Genomic DNA, 13,561 nt, shown 5'->3' on the forward strand with positions numbered 1-13,561 from the left:
GATGGTCTCGATCTCTGGACCTCATGATCCACCCGCCTCGGCCTCCCAAAGTGCTGGGATTACAGGCGTGAGCCACCGCGCCCAACAATTTTTGTATTTTCAGTAGAGATGGGGTTTCACCATATTGGCCAGGCTGCTCTTGAACTCCTGACCTTGTGATTCACCTGCCTCGGCTTCCCAAAGTGCTGGGATTACAGGCGTCAGCCACTACACCCAGCCTAGATGAATTATTTATCTAAAGCAATCAGGAAATAAGCTTTTCCTTTGCTTCGGTTATTATATAAAAGCATTGTTGACCACAGTTTTTTTTTAAATGAAAAAAGATGTGTTTTGCTTAAACTTTGTGAAATTAAAAGATTTTAATTGATAACATGTACGCTACATACTTCCCTATTTATAAAATAGGATATTTGGGTAATATGGCTTCCACACCCAAATAAAACAATTAAAATCTTAAAAAATTTTCTAACACATGAATAAAATCCATATGTATTTCTGCATAGTAGTAATGAGTTTTATTCTTTGAGATCTATGTATAAAAGCTCCTTGGAATTTATATTCTTTAAGCCAGTATTTAGTTCATGAACTCAAGGGAAATAGCTCTGAATTATGCAAGAATAATTTTTCAATTAAAGTTCTTAAGCAAATAAAACCTTAGACTGAACTTCTAATTGAATAGCAAATACTTCAGCAAAATCAAGTCTCCTTCAAACAATATTTGAATTAAGATGTCTACTGTCAGATGATCCACTATTAAGTAAAAATAAAAGTTAATAAACGGTAATCTAGTGTACATTAATTTAAAGCTTGTTATATGCTATATAGATTATATACTAACCCTTCAGCAAAATATGGCTGTGACTTATCTTGTTCTTCCAAAATGTTAGACACAAGTCCATATAAATCTGTTTCACTGCCATAGTCATTTCTTTCCATTTGAATCCTAAAAATAAATGAATTTGTGCTGAAACACAGTATGTTGATTACCCTTTCCACACTTATCATACCATCTTTATCTATAAAATATTTGGACTGAATCTACATCCATCATTTCAAATAAAGAAGAGACTAGAACTCAAGAATATTTTCCACTTTGGCATAGTGTCTTTTCCACATAAATAGTTCTCCTTCATTTCAAATCCTATGTCTGACTTGCAGGTTATGCTTACCTCTTATTTTTCCACAACATGCTTTTCATTTTAGGTGACCAAGATATAAATTTCTCATCTATGATGTCACAGACATGCTTGATATCATAGCTGCTCCTAAAAGCATGTCTTGTCCTATTATACATCATTCCATCAACACCTGCTCAGCTTCCTCATTTGTAATTTGAAGACTGTATGAACCTGATGCTCTATTCTATTTCTGTGTCTCTATACTAAATACTGGATAAAAAAATGAAATGCAATATGGTCATCTTAGACATCACAGCAATTTTGTAATTGTCACTTAAATGTAACGGATTTGGGAGCCATCCCTAATCCTTGCAAAGCATGACTGGATTGAGTTCCTTCCTTCTATCCCAGAAATCCACCTGGTGACTGATACTGACTAAATACAAAATGTAAAAACCAAAAGCACATGAAGATTGGCACCTTTTACCTGTTAGTTTTTGGGTAATTTCTTCCTAAAAGTAATAAAGGTTGAGTATTCCTTATCCAAAATGCTTGGGATAAGAGGTGTTATGGATTTCAGGTTTTTTTCTTGGATTTTGGAAATACACATTATACTCCAAATATGTAACACATATTTGTAGATTTGGTTGAATGTCCCTAATCCAAAATCTAAAATGCTCCAATGAGCATTTGTTTTGAGCTTCATGTCAGCAGCACTCAAAAAGTTTTGGATTTTGGAGCATTTTGGATTTTGGATTTTCAGATTTGGGATGCTCAACCTGTATGATGTTTTATAATAAATTGTAATTTACTGTTTTTTCGTATTTCATAGTGTTGGGATATTTTAGAAATAAAATACCTTATATTTGCATAGCACTCACTTGATCTTAGCCAAAAGGCCAAGAAGCGATTTTGCATAACACTTTTATTTAATTGATCTTCATAACATTGGAAGGGTAAGCATTAGTAATCATTCAATTATTATCTGTTGAATAAATGAATGATCATTTGATATATTAAGAAATTTGTATTTTGCAAGGGACTTACCAAAATACTATATACTTGCTAAATAGTCTGCCTACAAGTCCAATACCTTTTCTACTACATGTGTTACCTCATAAAAGTTCAATATAAAAGCTTTTTTGTGTAATACATTAGTATATATCTAGAAAAATATTCACTGTAATGTATACCAGACTGCTAGCAGCTGTTATTGGGGGCGGGGAGAGAAGGTTAAGATAGACTTTCATTCATATGTATTTCTGAAAAGTTTCTATTTTTTCACTTGATCTTAGCCAAAAGCTGAGAAGCAACAGACTTGATATTTTTTCAATAGCATATATCAACTTTAAAAATATTTTGTAGAATTACATATTATATGGACTTTCTAATAAAACCGTTTAGAGAATTTACCAATAATTTTAAATTTTTAACTTTTCTAATAAATACAAATAACTATTTCCTGGTTAGACTAAAGATGCATCAGCCTCTATAAACAGCTCCCATATATAATTAAAGATAATGTCACTCCCTTAGGCTCCTCTTTGCAATAGGCTCACACAATATCTCATACTTCCTTTTTTGTAACCCTCACTATAATTGCAGTGCCTGGCATGTCATTGTCATCATGGTCATCATCATCATCTTAAGATTATAAAGGCAAGAATAATATTTGTCATGTTTAAATTCTGGTATCTCCTGTAGAAAAGCATTTGACGTACAGGGGGCCCTTATTATTTGTGGGATTGAACGAAAAATAATTTAAAATATCTTATGTTTGATAAAACCCTGTTTGTTACGTAGTTGTGAAGGAAGAAATTGAAAATTTAGAACTGGATGATAAAAAACATCTAAAAGTTTTAACTCATTTGTATAAGACATCTTTAGGAAGAGGAACTTAAGATTTATGCACTAAATGTTCCCACTAATGAATTTTTTTTAAGTAATAACCTAGCTGGGCAGTGGCTCATGCCTGTAATTCCAGCACTTTGGGAGGCCAAGGTGGGAGGATAGTTTGAGGCCAGGAGTTCAAGACCAGACTAGGAAACAAAGTGAGACCTCGTTTCTTGAAAAGAAATTTTTTTGAAGTTAGCTGGCCACCATGGTGCATACCTGTAGTCTCAGCTACTGGGAAGCTGAGGCAGGAGGATGGTGTGAGCCCAGGAGTTCAAAGTTGCAGTGAGCCATGATCTCGGCACTGCACTCCAGATTGGGTGACAGAGTGAGACTCTGTCTCAACAAAACAAAACAAAACCATAAAAACTATACGCAAATAACTGCCCAGTTTACACTTTCCTAAAAGTTTGAAAAACACAGAATGCTACAACAGTAAAATGCTGATATAGGGAATAGAGAGCAAATAAACCTCAGTTCTTATGTAATTAAATTTAAAAACACCTCAATTAGCATGAGAAACAAATTGATTAATTTTTTTTTTTTTTTTAAGACCGGGTTTCACTATGTTGGTCAGGCTGGTCTTGAACTCCCAACCTCAGGTGATCCGCCCACCTTGGCCTCCAAAGTGCTTGGATTACAGGTGTGAGCCACCACGCCTGGCACAAATTGATTAATTTACCTGTTCTTTATATTGATCTGAGAATTAGAAGGTGGTTTAATATCATCTCCATAAGTAGACCATGGTGCACAGAAAAGTGAAGAATCTACAGAACTTGAATATTCTGTTGAGGAAAATGGAGTATAGGTCTTCCTTAGGTCTACACTGTCTTCACTCTGAAAGTTTTAAGAAATGTTTATCAGACACATCAAAACTTCATTCGTTACAGAATATTAGAAAAATAAGAAAGCAAGGGAAATAACACAGGTGTAAGAGTTGGGAGAGTTACATTCAAATGTAGACTTAGTGACTTAAGCCTACTTTATACCAGGGAAACTTTTGGCAAACTTTTTCTGTAAAAGGCCAAACAGTAAGTATTTTAGGCTTAGCTGGCCATGAAGGTCGCTGTCAAAACTCTTCAAATCTAATGTTATAGCACTAAATCAACCACAGACAATAAATGGGCGTGGCTGCATTGCAATAAAACTTAATTTACAAAACAGGTGTTCAGCAAATCTGGCTCCTTGTTGCTAATCTGTGGTATAAAATACTTAGAATTATTGTAGTTTTTTAAAAAATTTTTTGAATAGATGAGCATTATGTGGATATTAGCAATGTTATTTTTAATAAATTATATATAAAATTCAGTCTTAATGTCCCCAAGCTCTGAAAAAAGTTAATGTATGTTTATATAGAATTTTACACTCTTCAGAGAAATTTCACACATATTACCATATTCAGTAAAGCTTGTGACATGGGTATTATTTCTATTTTAAAAACAAGGAAACTGAGGCTGCAAGTCACTCAGCCAATATGTGACAAAACTAAAAACCAAAACTCAGGGCCTTCTTCCTCTTAGTCAAGGGCATTTTTACAGTATTTTTTTTTTTTTTTTGGAGACAAGAGTCTCACTCTGTTGCCCAGGCTGGAGTACAGTGGCCAGATCTCAGCTCACTACAACCTCTGCCTCCTCAGTTGAAGCAATTCTCCTGCCTTAGCCAATCAAGTAGCTGGGATTACAGGCACCCGCCACCATGCCTGACTAAGTTTTGTATTTTTAGTAGAGGGTTTTAGGGTTTCACCATGTTGGCCAGGCTGGTCTCAAACTCCTGACCTCAAGTGATCTACCCGCTTTGTCCTTCCAAAGTGCTGGGATTACAGGTGTGAGCCACATAATCCAGCCAGTGAATGCTTCTATAATGAACTTGAGCAAACAAAAAGTTCATTTTTTTTGTTTCCTTTTTAATAGAGATGGGATCTTGCTGTGTTTCCCAGGCTGGTCTTGAACTCCTGGCCTCAAGTGATCCTCCTGCCTTGGCCTCCCAAAGTGCTGGGATTACAGGTGTGAGCCACTTTGCTGGGCCTTGGGTTTTAAAATTTTAATGAATTATTTAAACCCTGTCTCCTTCCAAAAGGGACTGAGGCCGGGGATGGTGGCGCGTGCCTGTAGTCCCAGCTACTCGGGAGGCTGAGGTGGGAGGATTGCTTGAGCCCAGGAGTTCTGGGCTGTAGTGCGCTATGCCAATCGGGTGTCCGCTTCCGCACTAAGTTTGGCATCAATATGGTGACCTCCCGGGAGCAGGGGACCACCAAGTTGCCTAAGGAGGGGTGAACCGGCCCAGGTCGGAACAGGAGCAGGTCAAAACTCCCGTGCTGATCAGTAGTGGGATCGTGCCTGTGAATAGCCACTGCACTCCAGCCTGGGCAACATAGCCAGACCCCGTGTCTGAAAAAAAAAAAAAGGGACTGAGGTGTAGGGAAAGTAAATTTAACAAACAAAAAAAGTTTAGGCTAATTTATACAATGTTTATTCTAGAAAATGCTTCCTTAAAGAAGACTGAAAGTATAAATTCACAATTTTTAACTTTCCAAATAAGGAACTATTAAAACCTGAGATGCAATAACTATAAGTACACAATGAGACCAGGCACGGTGGCTCACGCCTGTAATCCCAGCACTTTGGGAAGCCAAGGTGGGCGGATCACAAAGTCAAGAGATTGAGACCATCCTGGCCAACATGGTGAAACCCTGTCTCTACCAAAAATACATAAATTAGCTGGGCATGGTGGTGCACGCCTGCAGTCCCAGCTACTCAGGAGGCTGAGGCAGGAAAATCACGTGAACCTGGGAGGTGGAGGTTGCAGTGAGCTGAGATCTTGCCACTGCACTCCAGCCGGGCGACAGAGACTCTGTCTCAAAAAAAAACCACAATGAAAATAGTATTTTCTTATAAATACAGAAGAGAGATAATTCTGGCAGAGTGTGTTGGCTCACATCTATAATCCCAGCACTTTGGGAGGCCTAGGTGGGTGGATCACCTGAGGTCACAAGTTCAAGACCAGCCTGGCCAACATGGTGAAATCTCGTGTCTATAAAAATTAGCTGGGTGTGGTGGTGGGTGCCTGTAATCCCAGCTGCTCTGGCAGCTGAGGCAGGAGAATCGCTTGAACCTGGGAGGCAGAGGTTGCAGTGAGCCAAGATTGTGCCATTGCACTCCAGCCTGGGCGACAGAGTGAGACTCTGTCTCAAAAAAAAAGAAAAGAAAAGAGAAGAAAGAAAGAAAGAAAGAAAGAAAAAGAAAAGAGATAAAGAAACAAAGAAGAAAGAAAGAGAAAGAAGAAGAAGAAATATAATTCTGGCTAAAAATATTTTCTAATTGCTTTTATTCTGTACTGTTTCTAAATTTTTGTTCCTGATCACTGAAAAACATTTAAACTATACAAAACTGTAATACTATACCAACAAAATATGAACATTAAGAAATACCTTCCAATCATCCATCTTCAAGAATCTCAAAATATTTTACAACCATTTGTTTAAGTTTAAGTTCTGGTTATGATTCTATTTAAAACCCAAGTTGAGAAAATGGAAGTACAGAAGTTTTTGCTGAGAGCCACTAAAAATTACCTTCCCAGAATTTGTTGGTTAGCAGCAACTTTTACAAAGGCTTTTTATCTTTCTTTCCTAGTTTTATCCCTAGAGTTCTAAAGTTTTCATCATAGACCCACTTCAACTCTTTCTTATGTGTGAAGTATCCAAAGTGACATTCTTTCAAGTACATTTTATATTTTAAAATAAGTTTTGAATATTAGAAATAAAAATCCTTTTAAAGGATTGACTTAACCCTTGTATTCTTGGGTTAAACAAACAACTAAAGTAATGTGGTGGATTCAAACTTAATCATACTTGAAATATCTGCATCCCTTTCAGTTAACAGAAGCCAGGAAATATGCAAATATTTGAGTGTGCATATTTACTGGATAACTTAAAAATGTATCACTTATATCCTTAACATACTTAAAACAATTAACTGAAATTAAATCCAAGTAAATTTTAGTCCATATGTAAACATTGCAGAGAGCAGTGGAACTACGGTCTTGGTTCCACTTGAGCTTTATTATTTAGGCACAAATCAAGCTCTCTGAGGTTCAGTTTCTCAATCTGTACAGTGGCATAATAATATACACTATTGTTAGTGTGGATTAAATAATTTATTTCCAGATATTGTTATAATTCAAAGTACAACAATATCAACATTGATGTCCTGGTTAAATAATTTCAAATGAAAATTACTTACATTACCCAAGCCTAATTTCCTTTGATCAACAAATCTGAATGTCTTAGGTGAGATAAGTGGTAGCATGTAATTTAAGACATTGTTAAAGTCAGAAAATAAAGGAGTAAAGTGAAATTTTCACCTTTAAATTATCCAAAGTATGTTTGTACCAACTTGCAAATGCCTGCAGAAAAAAAATTTATTTTGATCTTACTAGATAAATGGATTTTCTTACATTTTTGGTGTCATGTTATGCTGAGAACAAGGTAGAAACGAGTCAATGAAAAGTCTTATTCCTTGTTTTCTTTTTTCTTTTTTTTAAGACAGTCTGGCTCTATTGCCAGGCTGGAGTGCAGTGGTGCGATCCTGACTCACTGCAACTTCTGTTTTCCGGTTTCAAGCAATTCTCCTGCCTCAGCCTCCCAAGTAGCTGGGACTACAGGCACGCACCACCACGCTTGGCTAATTTTTTTTTGTATTTTTAGTAGAGACGGGGTTTCAGGGTGTGGCCAGGATGGTCTAGATCTTTTGACCTCGTGATCCGCCCACCTCGGCCTCCCAAAGTGTTGGGATTACAGGCGTGAGCAACCGTGCCTGGCCCTTTCTTTCTTTCTTTCTTTTTTTGAGATGCAGTCTCACTCTGTTGCCCAGGCTGGAGTGCAGTGGCGGGATCTTGGCTCACTGCAACCTCCGCCTCCCAGGTTCAAGATTCTCCTGTCTCAGACTCCCAATTATCTGGGATGACAGGCGCATGCCACCACACCTGGCTGATTTTTGTATTTTTAGTAGAGATGGGGTTTCACCATGTTGGCCAGGCTGGTCTCAAACTCCTGACCTCAGGTGATCCACCCACCTGGGCCTCCCAAAGTGCTGGGATTATAGGCATGAGCCACCGCCCCCAGCCCTTAACTTGTTTTCAAAGCAAAGTATGTATTCTGCAAATTATATTTAAAAGATTGTTACTGGGCTGGGGAGATGGGAGAAGTGAATTCTCTTCAAGATGGGAGAATTGCTTGAACCCAGGAGGCGGAGATTGCATTAAACCGAGATTGGGCCACTGCACTCCAGCCTGGGTGACAGCAAGACTCCTGAAAAACAAACAAACAAACAAACAAACAAACTGCCAGGCGCAGTGGCTCACGCCTGTAATCCCAGCACTTTGGGAGCCAAGGTGGTCGGATCACCTGAGGTCGGGAGTTAGAGACCAGCCTGACCAACATGGAGGAACCCTGTCTACTAAAAATACAAAATTAGCCAGGCGTGGTGGCGCATGCTTGCAATCCCAGCCAGTCGGGAGGCTGAGACAGGAGAATCCCTTGAACCCAGGAGGAGGAGGTTTCGGTGAGCCGAGATCGTGTAATTGCATTCCAGCCTGGGCAACAAGAGCGAAACTCGTCTCAAATTGGAAAAAAAAAAAAAAAAAAAGCCAGGCATGGTGGCAGGCACCCGCGGTCCCAGCTCCTCAGGAGGCTGAGGCATGAGAATCACTTAAACTCGGGAGGTGGAGGTTGCAGTGAGCTGAGACTGCGCCAATGCACTCCAGCCTGGGCGACAGAGCGAGAGTCCGTCTCAAAAACAAAAAAAACGGACGGGCGCGGTGGCTCACGTCTGTAACCCAGCACTTTGGGAGGCTGAGGTGGGTGGATCACCTGAGGTAGGGAGTTTGAGACCAGCCCGACCAACATGGAGAAATCCTGTCTCTACTAAAAATACAAAATTAGCTGGGCGTGGTGGCGCATGCCTGTTAATACCAGCTACTCGGGAGACTGAGGCAGGAGAATTGCTTGAACCCAGGAGGCGGAGGTTGCCGTGAGCCGAGATCGCGTCATTGCACTCCAGCCTGGGCAACAAGAGGGAAACTCCGTCTCAAAAAAAAAAAGAAAAGGAAAGAAAAGAAAAGCCGGGCGTGGTGGCGGGCAGCTGTGATCCCAGCTCCTCAGGAGGCTGAGACACAAGAATCACTTGAACCCGGGAGGCAGAGGTTGCAGTGAGCCGGGATGGCGCCACTGCACTTCAGCATGGGCGACAGGGCAAGACGCTGTATCAAAAAAAAAAAAAAAAAAAAAAAGGGTTGTCCCTGGTTTTCTCTTCCTGTAGCGCCATTAAACGCCTATGAATCAGCGGCTGGAGAAAATGAATTTGATTTAGAATAAACCGTCTAACAGAGGCTGAGTTTATTGAAGAACCTGCGGTTTGTAGCAATCGTAGAAGGAAGCGGAGCCGGTCAACATCACGCTGCTGAAGACGTCGGTTAACCTGCTGCCCGCGTCGGCGCCGAGGTTCCAGCAGCGATTCGCACCTCCGGGAAACGCGACTTTGGGCTGCAGCACGCGGGAAGAGGAAATGGCAGACAGTCGTCAGGAGGGCGACACCGGGGCTGAAACGGCTGGACGCCTGTTCCCCCTCGGCTGTTCGGCTCAATTCTGAACCCTCTGAGAGAACACGAATTTGGGGGCCCGCGCTTCCGGCCTCGGGATTCCCACTCTCCCCTCGGGCCCCCTGCGAGACGACCCCGAGGCGCGCCCTTGCCCGGCCATCGCCTCAACGCGATGGCCGCCTCCCGGGAATCGGAAATCGCGGCGACCCGGGCGGGCCCCGTCCGGCCCATCCAGTCAGCCCGCACCACGCCGCACCGCGGCCCCTGTCCGCCCCGTCTGGGCGCCGCACCGGCGACCCGCCTCTGCCGCGCCGTTCCTCAGCCTCTCCTCCTCGTAGTCTCCCGCAAGCTTGGTCGCCCCCCTCCCCGCCCACGCCGCTCCCCGGACCCTGCCCTTCCTCACGCTTTACCTCAAGTCCCTCCTCCCTCAGGCCTGGCGGGTGAGGGCACAGGCAGGTGTCTCCCCGTCTCACCTCCATGAGGCCCCCCCAGCCTCTCCCGGACTAGGCACAGTTCCTGAGGTACAGGGGCGAGGGGGGGCGTCGAGGCCCAGCTCCCTCAGCCTGCACTCCGCCGTCTCCGCAGCCACCTCCGCCGCCCAGGCGCTGCCTGGAGCCAGTCTGCGGGTGGGGAGGCCGGAGCGGGATGGGAGGGGCGGGGGCAGAGGCCGTTACTTGGCCTAACCGGGGACTCGCGACTGGGCACGCGACACGCCACCGGCGAGCCCCGCCCCACAGTGAGGCCCGCCCTCCGCTTCGCACCCCGTCATTGGCCTGATACCCATCCAATGGGCGACTACTGCAGGCTCCGTTACTCCTTAGAGACAAAGCGAAGAAGGAGCCGTTAGCTGACCTCGCTCTCTCGCCGCTTCTGAGCTTTTCCCGCTCAAAGTAAGTGTATTCGGGATTGGCCCGGACTGGCAGCCACCGGCCCGATGATTGGCTGATAGGGCAGCAGAGAGGCGGGGCGTGGAAGGTTGAAAGAGCGCAGCCCTAGCGGATGGGAGGTGCTTGGAAGATTTGAAAAGTTGCTCAGCAACGGTCTCATCATCCAGAACCTAGCCGTTGGGCACATTTCATTTGTCCGACATTTTGTATTTGTCCGACATTTCATATTTGTCCCTTAGTCCCTCCCCTAGCTCCCAGAATCCTTTGGAGCTGCCAAGAGACTCATATATCTTGTACCGGTTTGGGGAGGGCAAGGAGCGACTTGTGGACTGGGTGTTGTTGGGAGACCCCCTTTTGAGGGAGAACCGCCCTGTGTCCTAAGCCCGGGCTTCCAGTTGGGTTCCATTTGGGTGTTAAAGTGACTTTTGAACAAAGTTCAATGTGACCTTTTTGTTCGTTGTAAAACAGGGTCTTGCTCTGTCACCCGGGCTGGAGTGCAGTGGTGTTGTCATAGCTTACTGCAGCTTTGGGACTCCCGCTCCAAGCAATCCTCCTGCCTTATCCTCCCGAGTAGCTGCAGGCACGTTGCCACCACTCCTGGCTAATTTTAAAAATTTTTTGTTAGGCCGGGCGCGGTGGCTCACGCCTGTAATCCCAGCACTTTGGGAGGCCGAGGCGGGTGGATCACGAGGTCAAGAGATCGAGACCATCCTGGTCAACATGGTGAAACCCCATCTCTACTAATACAAAAAATTAGCTGGGCATGGTGGCGCGTGCCTGTAATCCCAGCTACTCGGAGGCTGAGGCAGAAGAATTGCCTGAACCCAGGAGGCAGAGGTTGCAGTGAGCCGAGATCACGCCATTGCACTCCAGCCTGGTAACAAGAGCGAAACTCCGTCTCAAAAAAAAAAAATTTTTTTTTTTTTTGTTAAGCTGGGGGGTTGCGGGGGGGTTGGGTCTCCTTATGTTGCCCAGGCTGGTCTCGAACTCCTGGCCTCAAGTGATCCTTCCGCCTCAGCCTCCCAAAGTGTGGGATTACAGGCAACAGTTCTGACCTTTACTTACATAAAGAAGCCATTCCAGGCACCCAACAAACCAGATAGCAGTTGGATTGGTGATGTGACGGTCTCAGAGAAATGCAAGTTTTTGTCCCCAGACACTGCTGAAAAAAAGTGTGGTAGCTGAAATATAGAAGACAGAAGTAAACCCAATAAGCAACTTTAGGCTGTTTTTATATTTAAAATCAAAACTTGAGAAATGTGCACTTACATGGAAGATACTGTTTTAACTGAGGCACAAATGGGAGTAAGGAGGATGAATTTTATTGACCCATATTGTCCTTATAGTTACTTAAGCTCTTTAATGGCATTTGAGTTCAGAAAGCTCACCAAGGCTGGGCACAGTGGCTTACACCTGTAATCCCAGCACTTTGGGAAGCCGAGGCAGGAGGATCGCTTGAGCCCAGGAGTTTGAGATGAGTGTGGGCAACATAAGGAGACCTCTTCTCTACAAAAAAATTCAAAATTAGTCGGGTGTGGTGGTGTGCTCCTGTAGTCCCAGCTACTTGTACTTGGGAGGCTGAGGTGGGAGGAGAGCCTGAGCTGGAGAGTTCAAGGATGCAGTGAGCCAGAATCACTCATCACACTCCAGCCTGGGTGACAGAGTAAGACCTCATCTAAAAAAAAAAAAAAAGAAGAAGAAGAAAGAAGAAAGAAAAGAAAAAAAGCTGCTGGGCTCACATCAGTAATCCCAGCATTTAGGGAGGCAAAGAGGGGAGGACAGATTGAGCCCAGGAGTTTGAGATTTGCCTGGGCAATATAGTACTCCACAAAAAGGAAAAATAAAATTGGAGTGTGTGTGTTTGTGTGTGCACGCACACACAAACACACACACACACAAACTGACCAGGTGGTGTGGCTCTTATAGTTCTGTTTCTCTGCCTTAGCCTTAAAGGGCTCCTTGCATTGAGGACTACTCGCTTTCCCCCACCTCTCCTTTACTCCCCAGAAGAATTTTGAAAAAGTATGAATCCCCTTGTGTATTTTTGTGGTAAAATATACGTAAGATTTGTTATTTTGAAGTGTTCGGTTAGGTGGCATTAAGCATATTCATAATGTTGTGTAACTATCTCTGCTCTCCAGTTTCAGAACTTCATTAATCTCAAACAGAAACTCTGCACCCCATAAATAATTACTCCTCGTGCCCTTCTCTCCCAGTTCCTGGCAACCACCATTCTGCTTTCTTTCTCTCTCTATGAATTTAACTTCTCTCTGTACCTCATATGAGTGAAATCATACAATATCCTTTTGTGCCTGGCTTATTTTACTAAGCATAATGTCATCAAGATTCCTTCATATTGTAGCATATATCTGGACATCACTCCTTTTTATGGTTGAATAATGTTCCATTGTATGGATATACCATATTTTGGTCAAGCATTCATCTGTTTATGGATACATGGGTGGTTTCAATCTTTTTTTTTTTTTGAGTTGGAGTCTTGATCTGTGGCACAGGCTGGACTGCAGGCAAAATCTTGGCTCACTGCAATCTCCCCCTCATCGGAGGAATCGTTCAAACGACTCCTGCCTCAGCTTCCCAGGAGCTGGGATTACAGGCATGCGCCACCACACCTGGCTAATTTTTTTTTTTTTTTGAGACGGAGTCTTGCTCTGTCACCCAGGTTGGAGTGCAGTGGTGGAAGCTTGGCTCACTGCAACCTCTGCCTCCTGGGTTCAAGCAATTCTCTTGTCTCAGCCTCCCGAGTGGCTGGGATTACAAGCACAAGCCGCATGCCTGGCTAATTTTTGTATTTTTAGTAGAGACTGGGTTTTGCCATGTTGGCCAGGCTGGTCTTGAACTCTTGACCTCAGATGATCCACCCGTCTCAGCCTCCCAAAGTGCTGGGATTACAGGCGTGAGCCATGACCAGGCCAAGCCTAATTTTTGTATTTTTTAAAATGTTTTATTTTATTTATTTTTGATTTTTAATTTTTGTATTTTTAATAGAGACAGGATTTCACCATGTTGGCCAGGGTGGTCTCGACCTCCTGACCTCAAGTGATCTGCCTG

At 43.2% G+C, this 13,561-nt stretch overlaps 1 protein-coding gene across 1 annotated transcript in view; it reads right to left on the minus strand.

Annotated features, from left to right (window-relative positions):
• MEIOC (meiosis specific with coiled-coil domain) overlaps positions 1 to 3,791 on the minus strand; it is a 12,565-nt gene extending 8,774 nt beyond the window's left edge. The window contains exons 1-2 of the mRNA XM_012444012.3: positions 3,694 to 3,791; positions 839 to 943 (exon numbers count right to left, since the gene is read on the minus strand). Of these exons, the coding sequence (XP_012299435.2) occupies positions 839 to 936 (98 nt within the window). The 5' untranslated portion in view covers positions 937 to 943; positions 3,694 to 3,791. The remainder of the gene's footprint in view (positions 1 to 838; positions 944 to 3,693) is intronic.
• Between the last annotated feature and the right edge of the window lie 9,770 nt (positions 3,792 to 13,561).

Source organism: Aotus nancymaae, unplaced genomic scaffold (genome assembly GCF_030222135.1).
Source record: "Aotus nancymaae isolate 86718 unplaced genomic scaffold, 86718_ANA_hifiasm-v0.15.2.pri h1tg000089l, whole genome shotgun sequence".
NCBI classification, from domain to species: Eukaryota; Metazoa; Chordata; class Mammalia; order Primates; family Aotidae; genus Aotus; species Aotus nancymaae.